Genomic DNA, 20377 nt, shown 5'->3' with positions numbered 1-20377 from the left:
AACTATGTAACTTGAAATCTTATTCAACCGGTCTGACAAAAAATATACACTTTGCTGCTATCAGGTGTCATTGGCAGTAATGGACGCTAACCAAAAGCGACCGGTTGCCACTAAGCAAAAAAGTTGAACTATGTAACTTATGTAATATAACAATAGAATATAACTAATGTACTGCAATATCCTACGATGTGATTTAAAACAGATGGTGAGTCAATTAAATTTGATTTAGTGTAAGTGTTGATGTCTCAAATGTGTAACCATTTTGGAATTTTATTTAAAACATTGTTCCAGTCGAGTTAAATTTGTAAAATTTTTTGTATTTTTAATGGTGTGTTTCGAGCATTCTTAACTGAGCATTGATGTATAAAGCACGGCTTTAGAGATACCTACCCTACGCTGGGACACTACCACGATTTTATTGTCTTTGATCCCACAACCCTGTTTGAGAGAAGATTGGTCAAACCACTAGACCACCACGGCTTAATTATCGCTTCAGTTAACACAAATTTACAAAAGCTGAAGTGAAAGCCAGTTTAAAAAATAACAAATCGAATTAAGTTTCGGAATACTAGTTTCAGACGGACTTAACTGGTTTTTATAGTAACAAAAATCTCGAACGCTTTCGATGGAAGGAAGTTGTCAACGTCAACTCAAAGACGTCAACTATAATGGTAACAGTTTACCGATATTCGCCGATAGAGGCGCTGCCAGTCTGCTCAAAAATTCACAAAGCTTCAGATACTCGTAAGTAATGCTCGCGACACGACCGTCCTTACTGCAAAATCTTGATGGGTGCTGTTCTAGCAGTTTATTTGTAAGACTGCACCAAATGTATAGACGACGGGGCACTTAAGCTAGCATCACATTCCTCGTATTGTCGAAATTCTCGTCGAATTGCGTCGTACGGTCCTAATTATTGTGTATTTAAAACTAAACCTGCTTAATTTATTCAAATAAAAGGTTAAACATGTTTTAAATTGTTGATTATTTACCTTTCTTCTAAGAGACCCTTAGGGCCTACGCTAGATGGCGCGGGTGCAGCAGGGCTACTACGAAACTCGAAGTTCTTATCGTAGCGTCCCTCTCGCTCTCGTATTAAATAGTATAAGTGTCAGTGGGACCGCACGACACGAACTTCGAGTTTCGTAGTAGCCCTGCTGGTAAAATCCGCCGCGCGCGCAGTTAACACTGCTCATACTATTTTCCAAAATGGCGTCCACCTGCTCCGTGCAAACAGCGTCAGCTAGCGTAGTCTTTCCAGACATTTCTATTTAAAGTTGTAACCTGAGTTTATCTCTCCGGTTTCAACAAAATTTGGGAGGTAGACTCGGGCCATGATTCAGAGCTGTAAAAACAGGGTCTCCAGATGTGTCCCCAAAATATTGTGTCCGTTCCGTTATGTTTTTTTTTAATAATTTTCGTAACGGAACGGACACATCCATACAATATTTTGGGGACACATCGAGAGACCCTGTTTTTACAGCTCGGAATCATGGACTGAGTCTACCTCCCAAATTTTGTTGAAACCGGAGAGATTCAGGTTACAAATTTAAATAGAAATGCCCTTCCAAATTTTCAGTTTGCAGCGCACGTACAGGAGTTACAGGCGCCCTTGCAGGTGGGGATCCTAGCTAGTTAAAATACGATACGATAACTATAACTTGACAAGTTAGTATTATGACACTTGAACCTTGTTGCAGTCAGTATTTGCCGCACTTGGGCTGCGTGTGAACTAGACGTGTGCGACGATGTGTTGCGACGAATATTAATAGTGAAGCGTTTCTATTGGTTCATGAAAAACACATTCCTCGCACATCTATGGTGGAAACGTAGCCTTATCAAAAAAAATCTTGATAAAGGCAGCTGAGGCTCCCTGCGACACCGTTCTACCTAGTGTCACGTAACTTCTCAAGGTAAGGTAAGCTTGGCGTGAGCTTGGCGCCATTGTGAATCGATTGTATCGATATAATAATAGCAACACTAGATTTATTTATTTTTTATATTGTGGCAACATTCTTTCCTTCTTCCGCGCGTGCTAATGGTTTGAATTGAAGACGGCTGTAATAGTAATGTATGTATGTTTGTTCAATTTTCATCTGCTTCGCTGAATTCCTCAAAAGTTAAAATACAGTTCAAGTGTTCAGCCATAACAACTTATATTTCCACTAGATTTTCCGGGTTAAATGGAGCCCTACGGCGCCCCGTTTGAAACCCTGCTTAAAACCTTGTTCAAAATAAAAATCATTGATTAAGTAGAATAATTTATCAATTTAGTATCTTATATTTAATTATTTACAAGTAAGTGATTTGGTTGTAAAAATAAAACATAATTAAAATGAGTGTAAAGTAAATAAACTTCTGATTATTTCGAAAACAAAGTTATTTTACATAAAATAGGCAATAAACAAATAATAAAAACTATAACTGATAAGATCACAAGTAATTATTTATATAATATGCATATAAATATGAATTTAATTAAGTACATAAAGAATTATATTGATTTCAGTACAAATAAACTAAGAAACAACGGCTTTTTAGTTAAAATTACCAATCTAAGTAAGCAAAAAGTTTTATTTTCACAGCCCTAATTTTGTAACTATAAGAGCGCCTAATTTACAATTATTGCGATTGATTTAAATGTAAAGTGCAAATATTTAATTGACAAGGAATATCTTAAAGACATTTCACAATACAATGTTTTAAACTACATTCCGTGATTAATACCACACCCGGGTAGGGTACTCTTCTCGTGACTACACGACCGCTGAAATGTAGTCTATACGTCAAGATAATCGTAGGAATATATCGTTAGGATAGTCCCATGTAGGTATGGTATTATTTCACAATATGTAAGTTCCTACATAACCTGCGAAAACAATAATAATTTACGTACTTGTATGCATTAAAACTTTCATAATAAAAGCATTATTTAGTGATACAATACAATAAAAAATAACTCAAAATATTTTTTTACATAATAACCTCTTACCATAAATAATATTTGATGTCGTGATATGCAACGTATTTTCATTTAATAATAATTAAAAATAAATTTATTACAAATATAATTATTAACCCATAGGTTAATTCTCTAGATTAAATAAAAGCTCACAACACCATATAAAAAAAACAACTTGGTTGTGTATTATTTTCTACGAAAATAAATTTATATATATGATGGTCATTGATGGTACTTAATTACTGGCTCAGCGACCGAAGTGGATCTTTTTCACAACTAATTTGTGTTGTGCATTCCAAAAATACAAACTAAGACTACTCTAGGCTGCCACATTGGAGTAATAAAGTACCGTACCTCTACTGTGGAACACCTATTTAGATCACATAAAATATAAAAGTAACTATAAATAGTAGAAAAAAGTTTCACAGAGTTCGCTCCAGAGTTGTATATATACATAAAAAAACATTGCTTTCTTAAAAAATACGTCATGATGCATTTAAATCTGGATAAAAATTGCTAGCAAGACCAGTGGTCGTATTGTCTAACGCTCCGATGTTCGCGATCGCACTGCACTCGCCATCTCTTTCTACCCTCGCCTTATACCGTGTGACAGAAAGAAGTGATGAAAACGATTGTGATTCCAAGTGAGCTAGATAATAAGGCCTCTGGATAATTCTACTAGCGTTTCAACTACTATCAGTTTTCTGAGAAATGAACTACAGTTAGTGTGACTTTTTTATAAATTTATACTGTTTTTTTTATGAAAAACTTACGCTCACTGTATTTGCTTCAATATACGCGACAGGATATAATCCCAATGGCTGTTGAAACGCTATTAGAACGAACAACCTCAGTATAATAAACAGCCACGAGAATCGCTTTGGCACTACCCTCAATTCAAAGAAGACAAAATACTGGGCATCTTACTCAAATAATAATCATGGTCATATCTTGTGACTAGAATACCGTCAGTCACCTTTACCTCGCTATCCGTAGAATAGTCAATATATTCCCCCTTCGTTGTAGTCATTTTGCCGTCAACTGATTTGATTATAGCATCCCCAGCACATAGATCCCACTTCTTAATGGCTGTTGCGTGGAGATACACGTCGTAGGTACCATTGGCAACCCCCATGACTTTGTAGCCGGCTCCAGCCGCCGTTTTTACAGTGGTTTTCGGACCGAAAGCCTCTTTAGCTATCTCCATCACTTTGCCAGGATGTGAGCGTGATACTACGACTGTTGGCTGGTTCTTGTTTTCTTCCTTCTGTAACATGAAAGATTGATTTAGTCAATCTAATGCTTTTTATTTGGCACTATTGAGAGCGTGAAGCCTATGCCCGGGGCTTCTCTATGGGATTGTGTTGAAGCAGCATGTTTTTGGGCCAAGAAGTTGAAATGAAAACTGAAAGTTTGTGAGTGTGTGTATAGCCGGGTCTCCACTGAGCGAGCCGCTTCGCGCGGAAGCGCATGATGCATGAATTTGTTCGAAACAGTAGGGATACTACGAAAATCGAAGTTCGTATCGTACCGTCCCGCTGACGCTAATATTATTTAATATGAGAGTGAGAGAGACGGTACGATACGAACTTCGATTTTCAAATGTCGTAGTAGCCCTGGGCGCTAAATCGCATCGAAAATAGTTGTCGCGGGCGGCGGCTCGGTCAGTGGAGACCCGGTTTATTATATTAATTTCACACTTTCGCAGGTGGTAGGACCTTGTGCATGGTTCGCCCGGATTGCTACCACCGTCTTGCTCGCTAATCCAGCCGTGAAGCAGCAGTGCTTGCACTGTTGTGTTTCGGCGTGGAGAGTAAGACAGCCGGTGAAATTACTGGCACTTGAGGTATCCCATCTTAGGCCTCTAGGTTGGCAACGCATCTGCAATCCCCTGGTGTTGCAGGTGTCTATGGGCGGTGGTAATCTCTTACCATCAGGAGACCCACTCGCTCGTTTGCCATCCAGTAGAATAAAAAAAAAAAAAATAAAAAAAAACAAATGGACAGGATTTGATGAAATTTGGTATATAAATTGCTGGATCTTATTATAATTCCGGGGTGTCAATCCTGGAATTTCAATTTAATTGATTGATTGATTACTTTGTGCAGGTCCATATCAATGAACTACACTAATTTTACCTTACTTCTACATCTACTTGACCATCAAATAATACCATGTCACACAGGAACTGTTAAAAAACACCATACAAAATACTGGCGCTTTTCAAACTCTTTACATGCTCGGTTATGAAAGCTAAGCTAAGCTTAGTTCCTAGCTAGACCTAACAAAGTGGCGAGTACAGTAACCAGTATCTGACAACAAAGCGTCCATAAACATCATTGATATTACTCAATTTCTACGGCCAGTACAACATGTCATATATATTTTTCCATGCACCAATGTGGCAGATATTGATGCAGATAACTGTATAGGCTAGCAGTAACGAAGCATCAGATATTTCCATGGTAAAGCCGAAGCAAAATCGCTTACATGTTTCACAAATCCTGAACATCCTGTTGTCCTATTTTGTAAATATTGGGCAATCCGGTGGGAATCAGGTTCTATAGACGCTTCGCCACTGTAGGCTAGTAAGAATTTATTTACTCAATGCTTAAGCATTAAGAAAACAATATTCAATTATGCATATACCTATGTGAACTTACATGTGCAACACTCGGGAAGTTATCTGACGTCCGCTTGGTGAACCATCCCCAGTAGGTCCCAGGGGTAAACGGCTGGTGGACCACACCAATAATCGGTATACCCTTGATGGCCACACACACCATGGTCGTGACATACTTGTAGAGACCCTCTGTAAAAAGTGTAATAGTAATTGATGATGGAAAATTTAAATTACATCATTTATTATTAAATTATCATTACCATGTTTATTGCAAGTAACTACTCTTAAATTGCATATAATTTAGTCTACATAATCAAAATGCCTGGCTTTCCAAAATTTGACTGCTTAAATTAAATGAGTTCAAGTTTTTGTATTTTTAATTTCAATTCCAAATTTTTACTTTTACGGTCATCCCCGTAAAACCTAAATTGAAAATACAAACTGAAATGTAGATGCACAGAAAAACCAGAAAAATAATAATAATAGTAATGGTCTTATTTTTCTGGTTTTTCTGTTTCTTTTATTTCAGTTTGTATTTTCAATTTAGAGTTCAAAAGAGTTGATTTTCATTAAGTTATTTTGGTTAGCAGAAAAGTTTTATTCTGATTGAGTAATCTTATCAACACAGGGTCATGTAGATAAACTTTGGCCTTGCGAGTTTACAGATAGAAATGAGCTCTTCTAAAAAAAAATTCCTGATTACCTCATTTTATAATCAATATATAACTTTATATTCTGTTGTATTGTATTGTAAAACTCTTTATCTACACCCATATAGTAAATCCTCCATTATGCGTTCAAAAACCATAGATAATGACCAGGATTATGACATTAGATTCTATTATGAACATGGCAGTATCGTAATGTTCATTACCATATCAATTTCGGTATTAACATTACCACACCGGAGCGGTAGCGGGGCTTCATCTTCACCAGCCGATGCAGGTCATCCTCAATAGTTTCTGAACACATGATAACTCTATCATTTAATATATGGATGTAGATAAAGTATTGTATGCAACTGTACGTAATTAGGCCTTAAAACACTTGTGTTAGGGACTCTTATTACGTAACAGTTGCATAAACCACTATTATTGTACATAAAAACACATGAAATTAATAGAAAACAGGAATTTTATTTTAAAACTATTTTGCATGCATGTATACAAAATCATTTCCTTAATTCGAGCTTGTTATAAATTCAATGTTAAGTTACCTGTGGAAAAAAGGAAGCCCCTGCCCAGCAGGATGCAAAAAAAATTACCTGTGTATTCTTGCGTGGCATCTAACGGGTCAATCCACACCGTGACATCTTTGATGTAAACAAGTTCGTCGACCATATAATCAATTACCCCGTGTGCTGGAGGTGTGGAGGCCAAATCAATGGCCTCCTGGTCGCTGCACCCTGCTTGGTTCTTCGGCGCTTCTTCGGATACGATAGAAAGCTTAGGAAACGTATTCTTCAAAGTATAATAAATCGCGCAGTGCGAAGCGATATCCGCGTCAGTCACTGGGTCGTTAGCGCCTTCCAACGTCTTTCCTTTACTCTTAACATTCATCGCGGCATCCTTAAAACTTAAAACTTTCTTCCCACCACGCTCAGCAGCGTAAATAGAAGCCTTCAACAAACTTCTTAGATTCACAAGATCACTTTCTGTCGGACTCGCGCCACCAGAACGCCAATATATTATAAGAAATAATATAAAAGCTAACACGAAACATGAAAATTTGTTGAATCTTAAAGTGCCACCGAAATTCATTATGTGATTTTTATTTGTCAGTATACGCAATTTAGCATGTGTCTAGTAAATTTGGATTGGAATATAAAAATACAACACAAATAAATACACTTGACTGACAGTATGACAGAAAGACACTTGCTGTTTTTGACACTTTTTTGCTTTTTGACGTAATAAAAAAAATCCTGCTAGTTATAACTGTCTATGCCTTAAGGTGTACCTAAACTATCCGACTAAACTAAAGGAAATAAATTATTTAAGAATATAAACTTATAGAAAATACAATCATATACCTAAGAGCTAAATACTACCTACTAAATAATAAATCTAATAGCTAACTTAAACTAAACTAAAGTGGACTGGACATGAACTGCTGGGCTACTACGAAACTCTACAACAAAAAGTAAAAAAAATGTAATGTCATGTCATCTGTCATGTCGGGTCAGTGTCAGACTGACAGTCACGCGCATAGAGTAACATATATTGGTGTGGTGCGGAAATCCTATAATATTTTTATTTAAATTATTGGTTACTCTTCATCATTTATGTTAATTTCTCTACACTAGTGTGTACTTCAACTTTTAAAAAAATGATTCTCAACGACATTACAGATATGGTGAGTTTTTCTTTTCTTTTATCTTTCCAAAATCCAACTTGAATTTTTTCGATTGCCAATATATTAATGCATGACTCATGTATTCGTGTTTTATACTTACCTATGTAAAATTGCAAATTATAATATTCAAAACCATAAGTTAAATCTCAGATGAAATTTTTATTTTATCTTTTACTTTTATCTCGTAATAAAAATCTCAACACAATTGTACGTTTTCAGGTGGGCTGGTGGACCATAATAATTGGTTTACACGTAATCGTCGGCTCTACATACTTTCTTTTCGCTAAAAAACCCAAAAAATACGATCCACACACTGATGCCTTGGCCACTGGAAACTACACAGAATGGCAGAACTTACCATTGATAGCTGAGGATGTTGTTCTTGAAGAATCTCCAGTGATGGGCAAAATTGATGAAAATGTTTTAAATGTTGGTGCTACAAGTTTCCTGTGCTTCGACAAGGAAGAATCTATAATGGACAGCTCAATAGAATGTATGAACAAATATGGGGTTGGATCATGCGGACCCAGAGGCTTTTATGGCACCATAGACGTGCATTTAGAGCTTGAGGAGAGACTAGCTCAATTCTTGGAGGTGGAAGAGACATGTGTGTACTCTTATGGGTTCTCTACAATTGCCAGCGCTATACCAGCTTATGCTAAAGGAAAGGACATAATTTTTGCGTAAGTTTATTTATAGTATTCTAGCTTTTGAGAGAGAGAGAGATTTATTTACACATATTCGATACATAGAAAAAACACATTATGGTCTATTTGTGAAACCTAGAGTAGATACTAAAATGACAGTGAAATGTCAAATTTAACACATATTCGATACATAGAAAAAACACATTATGCTATTTGTGAACCTAGAGTAGATACTGCAGTGAAATGACTTCAGTTTCCGATACAATTGTAAATAATCAATAAAACATATATTTTATGATAACAAAAATAACATTAAAGCATTCAATATTCTACTTTCCATTTTGAAAATACAGTAGAACCCGCTTAAGACGATTTTGAGGGGACCTACTAAAAAAAAGTCTTAACCAGGAAATCATATTAAACGTCAAAAAAAACTAGTACCTACCTGATTTTTTGTTTCTGATTGTTCATTGTAAACTTTTAACATGATCACTTTTTATTCTTGCAGTGATTGCTTTTTTTTATTTTTGACATCACTGAACTAACGCTAACACAAATGAAGATAAGAATTTTAAGACTCACAACAATTGAAACTTAATTTATGGGCCACCATGGAACCATTTCACAGTAAACGTCATAGTGACATTGCATTAATTAACAATGAAAAGGTGATGAATTAAAGTCCTTTACCGTACAAACCAATTAGCCAATTGCTTAGTCAGAGCTACAAACTTATGAGTATCTGGACAGGATAAGGTGTTAGTCCCAATTTTTTTCACCAGAATACATAAGTTGGTAACATTGAACGACAATGCAAGGTGGCTAATATATATAGGTAATATAATTTTAGATAGCGTATTAAGCGGGACGCGAGTCGTATAAACTGTGAAAAACGTATGAAAACAGGCCTAAAATTGCAGGAACCGGCGTAAAATGGCGTATTGTGCGGGAAATCGTATTAAACATGATTGTATTAAACGGGTTCTACTGTATAAATGCACTTTTACGAGAAAGTGATAAAATCAATAAGAAATACAGTGTTTATCACTTAGTGCCAATGTAAAAAATCATAACACAGAGGGGCTACTACAAAACTGGCAAAACGAAGTTCGTATCGCATCGTCCCTTGCATTCGCGTATTAAATGAGATAAGCGTCAGTGGGACGGCAACATACGAAGTATAATAGAGCCAGATATCACACAACCTCATTCATGTTTTTTGTATTCGACATTCGTTACTTAACTTTACTCGTATTGTGATTGGATGAGAAGATTTTTAAATTATGTTTGTAAAGATTTTCTTGAACTAAAGTCTATGTAACACCAGAATCATATGTTTTATTTAAACATACTAAATTTCTTTCAAATCTGCTTGCCATTTTAGCATCAAAGAGCGAAAAACACACCCACAAACTTGCTTTTATATATTAGTAGGATTGTGCATTTTGCAGTGACGAGAAAGTCTGGTTCGCCATCCAGAAAGGTTTTGATGCTGCCCGTTGTACCGTTCGCTACTACCGTCACAACGACATGGAGCATCTAGAAGAACTGCTCTCGGAAGCTGCAAAGAAGAAGGAACTGAACCCTCGGCGAAGAGCATTTCTTGTTGCGGAGGCCGTGTATTACAACACTGGAGAAATGTGCCCCTTAAAGGATTTGGTGAAGCTAGCACGGAAATTTAAGTTGAGGATTATTTTGGATGAAAGTCTCAGCATTGGGGTATGTATTTTAAAATGAAAGTTTTATTTAATAGATCAAAATACAAGTACATATTTACTTAAGCTCTCCTGCCTGAGACATGATTTATAGAACTACAAAATTAAACAGTTCAACCCATTATTATAACATTTATTAAGTTCAAAAGTCTGGAACAGTCCAACTAGTTTTGATAATGTTGGCAGAGCGTGTTTTGCGAATTCTGGCGCACATTTACGTTTTTATTGAACTGAAAATGCTTCACATGTTCAAACTAATAAAAAATCTCAAAATCGAATTCAACATTTTTCCTTTACATAAGTATTCTGTTTTTCTTCCTCTATGTTTATTTTTATTTATGTTTACCAGTAACTTCATGCAATGGTAAGAATTTGGAAAATTCTTTCTGATTTGAAAAGATTCATCATTATATTTGCTATGGCATTTGACGCCGTCGACTAAGGCTGGTTTTAGTGTCACGCGTACCGTCAGTACGGATCGCTCCGCACAGGCTTTTTATATGAGTTTCCTATCCGCGCGGACGGTCGTCCGTACGGACCCCTCCGTATTACTCTAAAACGCTCCCAGGAAGCTCATAATAGATCAGCCTGTGCGGAGCGATCCGTACTGACGGTACGCGTGACACTAAAACCAGCCTAAAGGTAAGCGTCCACTGGTCCGCATCGTACGGTTCGGACGTTTCGCATCAAACGGATTGTAGTATTCTTTGTATAGAGTGTCATACATACAAGTGCGTCCACTGATCCGCACTGTACGGATCGCACATTTCTATACAAAGCAATAAATCCGATATGTCCGAAGACAGACGCTTACCTTAATGTATCTGTTTGCAAAATACCCTCCTTCAGATATAAAGCTTTGCCAGCATAACATTTGATTTGTTAATAAGAATGATTCGTTCCTGATTCGTCATATTCCTAATTGGTCATATTCCTGATTTGACACTTTCCTAACTGGTCATATTCCTGATTCGTCATATTCTTAACTCGTCATTGTACAGTCAAATGAAAAAAACACCCAGACGCAAAGTGTATACCGTAAGCACGGAGCGTCTGGAGTACAACACTCCACAGGGGGTGGAGTTTAGTCCGTAGGCGTCTGGTGAGCAATTCCCAGATGAGTCGGGCATGCTGCCGAGACCGGCTCGGCAGTATTCTATGAGCATTCTCCACCTCCATGAAAGAAATTATGAACACGTGCTTACAGTCGGTTAGGTTAAGGTAAGGAACCGATGTAATAAGTGCCCCGAATCGGTTCTGGGTGGTCATAAAAAAATTACCTTAACCAACCGACTAAGATTTTGTTGAATAAAAACTTTGATCTGTTTCTGGCTCTGTATTATGGTTCTTATCGTTTACCATAGAAGATTTAAATAGGTATTATAATTATTTTTTGCAGGCAAATGTACATGGTATGATGAGTAAACAATATGACGAATCAGGAATATGACGAGTTAGAAATATGATCAGTTAGGAAAGTGTCGAATTAGGAATATGACCAATTAGGAATAAATCAGGATACTAATATTATAAATGTGAAAGTTTGTACGAGACTAACTGTGTACATATGTTTATTTATTACTCCGTCATGCTAAAATGGCTGAACGGATTTACATAAAATTTGGTATGTTTGTAGCTAGGCATCTGGATAATATAATATTCCCAATCCAATTTATAACCTCAAAATATTAACCCCTAAATAAATAGAGACATGATATTTTAATGGGTGTTCGTCATGTAACGCAAATGAAGACCAAGATAAAATTTTGGAATTGTTTACGGGAATTTCGTAAAATCCCGGAATTTCAATTTTACTGCAAGACTGCTTTGCACGAGCGACGCCCCTCGTAAAAATTAGTGGTACAAATTAGTACTTCTCACTTTACAAAGCCAATTGGAATAGTATTGACCCACTTGCGGCCACCATAGCTTTCGTAATGAAATGGCGTACACAACTAAGAAAGAAAAGAAAGAATGAAATACATTTATTTAACGCCATAAAAACAGACGGCACCAGTCAGCACTAGTTAGCAGTGTCTTTCAACCTTTTTCATGACGCGACCCATTTAGTATGACGAAATACTTCACGACAGACCCCCCTACCAGTTGCTTTTTTTTATGTATTTTATTTTGTGACAAATAATTATTAGTAAACATTTTCCTAATGGATATTTTTTTACTTATTTTTTTATTACTGAATTAGTTTTCCCAGCAACTAATAAAAGGGGATTCGCGGCCCCCCTAAAGCAACCCACACGTTGAAAAACACCAAGTTAAATCATTATTTAAACGCACATAAAAAGAAGTATTTTTTCATCAAAAAAAAAACCGAATTCACATCAAAATTACTGATTGCACTGCAAAATACTCCACTCAAAATATTACGTAATAAACTGTAACTTATATTCGTGGCGTACCGCTATTTATCTTAAAGTAAAGCATTTTTATTATTGCACAGCTAATAATGACTAACGCACATCATACCTTGTAACACTTTTTTTTTTCTAAATATAGCTTCTATTTTTGTACATCAATTATATTATTCATTTGTTTATTTATTATTATTTAATTTATTTGCAGCATTTATATACTTTTTACATAAGCAGCACTAGTAGGGACCAAATTATTTCCTAAATAAATTAGGTGCTGGCGCTTCGCCGGCCGCTACCGCGGCGCGCTCGCTTTGCTCGCTCGCCTCGCGCGTTGTGGTCGCAATTGTACCTAACGCTCCTTCTCGCTCCGCTCGTCGTCGTACCTAATTTTCCGGTGCCAAATTGTCAGAAAAGTTTATTAACCCTTTAACCGCCATTGTCTGAATTATAAGACAAAAATTATTCAGCTCATTTCGCCGCAGTCTTATAATTAAGACAAAACGTCGTATAGTTTCGGTGTAGGTGGCGATACGGGCACGTACGAATGAAAACGTATTGGCGGTTAAAAGGTTAACGCTCTAGTTAATTTGCTGTGGAGTCAGTATTTTTGCTGTGCAGTCAGTGTGTATTGAAATAAATTAATTGATGTACAAAGGTATATAAATGATGAGAATAATAATAATAATATTCCAATAGAACATATGACTTACAACTAAGGTTGCTTAAAAATGTGGTTCCTGTCAACATCAGGCAGAAGTTCAAAAATAATTATAGGGACTTATTCTACTTCTGCAAGGTTCTACCTGTGCACGATCAGGTTAAGTACGCCATTCTGGTGGTAAATTTATTTAATGATGGAATCGTAAAAGTGGAATTCCTTAATGACAAAAATACGCGTCGAAGTCAGAAGAAGTTTCTCAGCACTCCCCGTTACCAGAATTTGTATGGGGCCCAGCGTCTCCATCACAAGGTTCCTTTTCTGTTGAATGAGTTGCCTCTGGAGATTAAATCGATTTTAAATGAGAAAAATATCAAACGGAAACTTAACCAATATTTTGTGAATAGGTTGGATCCATTATTAAAAGGAGATGCCTCTTTACATATTAATATAAATTAACAAATTAAATTTAGTAAAGCTCGGCTATAGTCAAACATCCTTCCTGTACTTACTATGAGTTGTTTATTTAACTCCCACACCCGGCGGCATGAGCGCCGACGAGCACCGCGCGGCCGGTCGGAGGTGAGGTAGCTTGCACGTCACCGTGCTCATTCTACCTACTTCAATCAAATATTAGTACATTACAGCAGAGGTCATTGTTTTGTGGGATTATGGAGTCGAGAGGCCGATTTAAACGAGTCGTATTACTTTGTAGTTGTATGTGCTGTTCTTGTTGATGTGTAGCATTCTTTTTTCCAAATAGATTTATTTATCGCATCGCATCGCATCGCATCGCATCGCTCGCATCGCATCGTTCGCATCGTATCGCATCGCTTCGCATATCGCATCGCATCGCATCGCTTAGGGGTCATGCATAAATTACGTCTTACATTTAGAGGGGGGAGTCAGGCAAAAATAAAATAATTGCGACTGTAATGGTTTTCAATACCGCACAGCACTTTTTAGATTAGAGGGCAGACAATAATGGATTTATACATCGCAGCGTGACACAACGCACATTAACCATACATTTCGAGAAATATGAGAAAATATTTTTTTCGCTATCGTTGTCGCAGTGTTAAAAAACGTAGTAGTAAAACTCGTATTGTTGTATGTAGCTTGTTACTTTACGTAAAGCATTTATTGTTTACTAAAGTTATTTTTTAACTTATTACAACAACTAATCAAGGCCTCTATTAAAACGTTATAAAGCGACTTTCATAGCAAGAGTTGTGACAAGGGCGGGGGCTAAAAATGGTCAAAATTGGTGAACCTAACGTAAATTATGAATGGGCCCCTTATAATACAATCAAGTTCACCAAGTTCTCAATGAGGGCTACGGTTTGTTTTTTTTTTAGATGGCGCCACTGTTGCGAGAGGTTTTTAAGTGTGGTTTTCAAAGTCTGTTATTACGGGCGTAAAACAAAGTTTAGATTAAAATCATATTTAATACACCTTAAAACTGTACCATAAAATATCGAACAACCACAGTGTTGCGTAGTCCCGTTTTGTTCGGAAAAAACGGAGGACAAAAGATTCCTAAAGACAAAATTGTCTAAAAACACAGACATTCATTGCCCCGTAACCGGATACTGCCTTTTCGCAACGTTTCATTTCGCAAACTCTAAAACTGTAAATATTGCAGGATTTATTTCAGGGCCATCGTGTAGAACCCTTTAGGTTAGGTTAGGTTAGTTTTATAAAAATCCTGAAATCTTTAACAGTTTCAGAAATATTAAACAGTTGGGAAATTAAAAGTTGCGAAATGAAACAGGTTGCCAAACGTTATTTGCCGAAACATTAGTAAACCCCCCCGTAACGCATAATTGCCATAATTAATTTCAGGCAAAATATTCACAAAATTATTCTAATTATAAATAAACCCGCGTAGCTCAACCAAAAACTATGAGATTTGACATTTCGGAGACCTCACGCTACACTAGCGCCTCTAGCGGCGAATTCATACGCGATAGCCCTCATTGCTTATATCTACTTAGCTTATTTTCAACAGACATTATACATATATTTATGATTTTTACGTCTCCGGTTTTCTTTTAAGGAAAATTTGTGTTCCATGCATTCTCTATTGACAACCATTGAGATACACAATAATAACAGTGGGTTAAAATTTTCAGGTGCTGGGCGAACACGGGCGCGGTCTGACTGAGCACCTCGGGGTGCCCCGGGACGAGATAGACCTGATCGTGGGCTCGCTGGAGCACTCGTTCGCGAGCGTCGGGGGCTTCTGTGCCGGCTCGCACTTCATCGTGGAGCACCAGCGGTTGTCTGGACTCGGTAAGCTCTTTTATTTGATGTAGGGTAGTTAGTAACGCGTAATGCCGTATCAACTCGATTCCCATCGGGTTGATTAAACTTTATACATATTTTATAAGATCGTGATTAAATATTATGTACAAGACGTAACAATAATTAAATAAATGTGCCCTGCCCACTGCCACTTACAGCTGACAGTCTACTCATTTTAAACGATAACAACACGGGGTAACTCACGTCTGAAATCGAGTTTAGCTCGACATGTTTCGGGCTAATCCGTAACCCTTCTTCTGGGAGCAACGCGACTCGGCGGCTGCTGCAACACGCGCACCCCCCACACACGCACACACGCACAGCCGAGTCGCGTTGCTCCCAGAAGAAGGGTTACGGATTAGCCCGAAACATGTCGAGCTAAACTCGATTTCAGACGCGAGTTATCCGTGTTGTTATCACTTAAAATGAGTGAGTCTCACGGTAGTTTATAGTTAATTTTTCAAGAAATGTGGCTCTGTCCATTAAGAAACTATAGGTATTGCCAATGTTCAATGTAAATATCTGCCGTTGTTCGCTAGAAAAAAATATTTGCGGGAATTTCAAATTCAATTCAACTTTAGAACTAAATAATCATAAACAATTGAAAAGTACCTACTTAGTTTACTATTTGTATGTGTCGTTCCGAAATCCGATTTCCCTTTTATCTAGTGCGTACACTGCCATGAAATAGTTCTACGAATAGGTACTCCGGACCGTATTTGCACGAATTCGGATCGGACGTGAAACCGCTCCAAGGATGCATTGATGCATTCATTTTGAAGTTATGTTTGGTTGCAGGTTATTGCTTCAGCGCTTCTCTGCCGCCGATGTTGACGCAAGCCGCTATATCCGGGCTGGATATCCTGGAGGCAAAGCCGGAAATCATCGGCCAACTAGAGGAGAGCTCCAAGAAACTAAACAAGTAAGCAAATTTCAGCACTCAGGTATACATGCGTGCCAACCCTACTTCGTACTACATTATAATCTAAACTTTGTGAACTGAGCTCATCCACTAGAGAACACAATACCACTGAGAAAATAACCACAATTAAGTTAACTTGTAAATTTTTTCTAAGTATTTTATTTTATCAGAAATAAGACATAGAAAAAAAAATTAAGCACACCCTTTCGTCCTGATCCTGATGGCTGTGTGTTTTTTGATGCTTCTTTTTAATAGATGTAAATGAGGCAAAGATTATTATAATTACAGGTCGACGATTCACAAGATCTGGCATGAATGGATTGAAGTTATTGAACGAAAGTAATGTCACTTAGACATTTTTGTAGGAAAATGACAGATTCATGATATTTTCATATTTTTGCGAAGTGTATTCAAATAGATAACACACAGGACACAGATACTGTCATTCACTCATTCAATCCATTCGTGCCAGCTCTCCTGAATCAACCTGTAATTATCCAAGGCTTCCTGCTAGATACAGTCATTCTCTCCCTTTTTTCCAGGGCTCTGGCAAACCTGAAACACTTTACGTTCCGCGGCCACGAACTGTCCCCCGTGAAGCACGTGTATATCAAAAAGGAGGACCTAACCGACCGACTCAAACACAGCTATTTAAAGAACATAGCCGCGTACTGCCTAGAAAAAGGCGTAGCGTTTGCAGTAGCAGCCTATTTACGGGACGTGGAACACAGCTGCCCAGAACCGTCCATAAGGTTGGCGTCGAGTTTGAAATTGAACGATGAGAATATTGCGCTGATTTGTTCGCTGCTTGACGAGGCGTATGAGAAAGTTGGGCCGAAACCGGAACTATTGCCTGTTTCATAATGATGGTTTTCTTACAGGTGGAAATGCCGCTAGATGGCGCTTGTACAGATGTAGTAGTAGTAGGTACGCAATGGTTTTCCATCGGGAAAAGTCGTATTTCAGTCGGAATACGATGGCACACAAGGTGTCAATCAATTTTTGTACTAAATAAGTGACATTTTCATATCCATTAATATGGAACTTTATTATTTAGTGTCAAATGTATCTCAAAGTTTGTCAATTGTATTTTTTTTCTTTTCTTTTGTACAATAAAGAGTTTACGTAAATACATACATACATACAAATGTCAAAGTGAAAATTGTACGGCTGTAGGATGGGTACGGAAATGAATTGAGGGAGTACGATAAATATGAACTTTTCCGATGAAATATGTACGATGGAAAACCATTATGTACTACGTCTATGTTGTGTGGTCCGTTTGAGATTTGTGTCACATTTTGGATTGGGTTTATAACTAAATGAGCCGATCTCAAGCAAGTCTTACGTAAATCGGACTTCTTGTCAATGGCGCCGTCCAGCGATATTGTATTTGTCAGGAAATCCACAACCTTGAAGTCCTGATTTTTTTTATAACAAAGTGCTTTATACCAAACCGAGAATTCCGAGTTTTGTGGTTTTGGAAATTATTTCAACATATTTTTCATATTTCAATGAACAATTTGTACTACGAATAGTACATGTGTGTGTGGCAGTTATTCTTACAATTTGTTCTGTACTTTATAAAGTGCGCTAGGACTTTCGAGGGTGAAACTAATAAGTGTCAGGATAAAAAGTGGAATAAAAGAGATCCTTGGTACAAGGGCGGGTCTAATGTAAGGGCTTTTTGGACTGTAGCCCGGGGTCCCGAGGATACTAACGGCCCCCAATCCCCACTTAAGGCCTAGTATCATTAACAAATAGTAGTTACATTAGCAACAACCTACTTAAGGGTCACAATAACTGCCTGCATTTTATGAATAAAATCATAACGACCGGGATTTTTTATGAAGTTTTAATGCTAATATTATTACATGGACATAATAATGTGGATCTAAGAGGCCGAAATGTTAAAAAGATTTTCAAAAATTTTATCATTCACGTCATATGCTGCGAGATGAAGTCAAAAACGTTATGCATTAAATACTAACAATACATTATATTATAATAATCATGTCACAAGTCAAAACAATCTAGTGTTTTCAAATCATACAATGCGGAAAGCTGAAAAGTATGAATAATAAATAGTGTCAAAAGTTTAGACTGCACGTTATTATAGTAACATTATAGTAAAGTTTGCTAACAGGCTATCTGTTACGTATTGGTTGTTAAGAAGCATCTCAATGCGGATTGGTCATCTATTGGCCAATGAAAAGCTGCCACAGATAGAATAGTATGTCTAAAATATACATTGCACGTTATTAAGTAACATTATAGTAAAGTTTGCTAACAGGCTATCTGAGAAATCTGAGAAAAATTGTATTCCAAACAGTATTTACCATAAAAATTGTTGGAAATGGTTGGAAATGTCATACAAATTGTATGACAAAAAAAACGCCGAGCCTCTTCAGGATTGCTGCAAATTTGGCCGGCAAAATCATTAATTTGCTACAAATTTGGATAGCTCAGGCCCTACCATAGTATAGGTGTATGTATTCCTTTGCTTTTAGCAGAGCATTTGTGTCAATATACATGGGTTTTACATAAAGGATTGTTATGATTCATACTTTAATCTAATAAACATAATTATGTGCCTTTAACAGTTACTAGGAAGTTCCAAGAAGCTATATTATTAATAGGCTCTTTTACGTGTTATCAAATAATTATGTGTACTACGAGTATTTATGGTGGAAACTAGCATTTGTTTTTGTTTTAATTTATTTCGTAAGGTCTAATGGTATTTTCTCTTAATCTATTTATGTCTAAGGCCGTCTTGCAGGAAAAAATAAATCTAGATTTAGTAGTTAATCCAGGCTTAAGCTTGACAGTTCCATACAATTTGACACTACTAAACTGAGCTTAACGCTAACTCTAGATTTATGTGTTTACTGCAAGTGGGCCTTAATTGGTAACAATAATGTGAATGACTAAACGCGTCACATTATTATTATTACACCCAATATTAGGCTGTGTTTCCACTAGAGATGTGCGAGGAATTTGTTTTTCATAAACCAATATAAACGCTTCATTTACCTATCCTCGCACAGCACCGCTCTGGTGGAAACAGCTGAGCGGAGAGGGGCAAGGTAAATTTCTATTGGTTCATAAAAAACAGATTCTTCGCACATCACACAGCATACAGTTAAACATTGAGGCACTGCGCAAGACAAACACAGAGACGACAGAAAGAAATTAAATGACAAATACAACAAAATAAAAAGTATATAACAAAACAAAAAACTAAGTACCTACAGGTGGACACACGTTGCATCCATCATCTCACAAATTGTCAAAACGCATAGTGTAGCCAATCGTAAAGTTTAAAAAGAGGAATAGAAGTAACGAGAGGAAATGGCATGTCAACGAGGCACGTTGCTCAAGGTTCAAGATGAGCATCGATTTCAAATATGAATATGATATTTGTGCGTTACCGGCGTGAATGCGTTTCTGTGATTGTCACAATTTTGCTTATTTAAACGCAAATGTGCTTTTGCGTTGCCACAGTTAGGCACGACAGGCAGGAGAGGAGCAGCCACACAGCTGCTTAAGATACGGTGACGGTACGAAATCGCAGTGACGCGTACCGTCACCGTTTTTTAAGCAGCGGTGTGGAAGCGGCCTAATACAAATATGCCAAAGTCAGTGACCATTTTGGCCTAAGTATTATAATAACAGTTGAAATGGAATATTCACATCATGTTATGTAATTATTGATCTATAATCCTAAGTATATATTTCTGCAATGCACATGGCTTGTTATAGTATTTTTAAATAAATGCATTATAAATAACTTACTTTTTATTATCTTGAGTAACT

General features: G+C 37.0%; 2 protein-coding genes across 2 annotated transcripts; one reads left to right on the top strand and one right to left on the bottom strand.

Moving 5' to 3' along the window:
• Nucleotides 1–2248: 2248 nt before the first annotated feature.
• Nucleotides 2249–7488, bottom strand: LOC141430109 (putative inositol monophosphatase 3). The gene is made up of 3 exons (XM_074090654.1): nucleotides 6850–7488; nucleotides 5626–5774; nucleotides 2249–4229 (listed from the first exon to the last, which is right to left on the bottom strand). The coding sequence occupies exons 1-3, from the start codon at nucleotides 7343–7345 to the stop codon at nucleotides 3855–3857; spliced, it is 1020 nt and encodes a 339-aa protein (XP_073946755.1). The 5' UTR covers nucleotides 7346–7488; the 3' UTR covers nucleotides 2249–3854.
• Nucleotides 7489–7783: 295 nt separating this feature from the next.
• Nucleotides 7784–18504, top strand: Spt-I (serine palmitoyltransferase subunit I). Its single transcript, XM_074090653.1, has 6 exons — nucleotides 7784–7940; nucleotides 8160–8623; nucleotides 10039–10306; nucleotides 15468–15627; nucleotides 16438–16561; nucleotides 17104–18504. The coding sequence occupies exons 1-6, from the start codon at nucleotides 7914–7916 to the stop codon at nucleotides 17423–17425; spliced, it is 1365 nt and encodes a 454-aa protein (XP_073946754.1). The 5' UTR covers nucleotides 7784–7913; the 3' UTR covers nucleotides 17426–18504.
• The last annotated feature ends 1873 nt before the right edge of the window (nucleotides 18505–20377 follow it).

Source organism: Choristoneura fumiferana, chromosome 8 (genome assembly GCF_025370935.1).
Source record: "Choristoneura fumiferana chromosome 8, NRCan_CFum_1, whole genome shotgun sequence".
Classification (NCBI taxonomy): Eukaryota; Metazoa; Arthropoda; class Insecta; order Lepidoptera; family Tortricidae; genus Choristoneura; species Choristoneura fumiferana.
The sequence above is the reverse complement of the archived record's forward strand: the minus strand, read 5'-3'. Positions and strand labels throughout refer to the sequence as shown.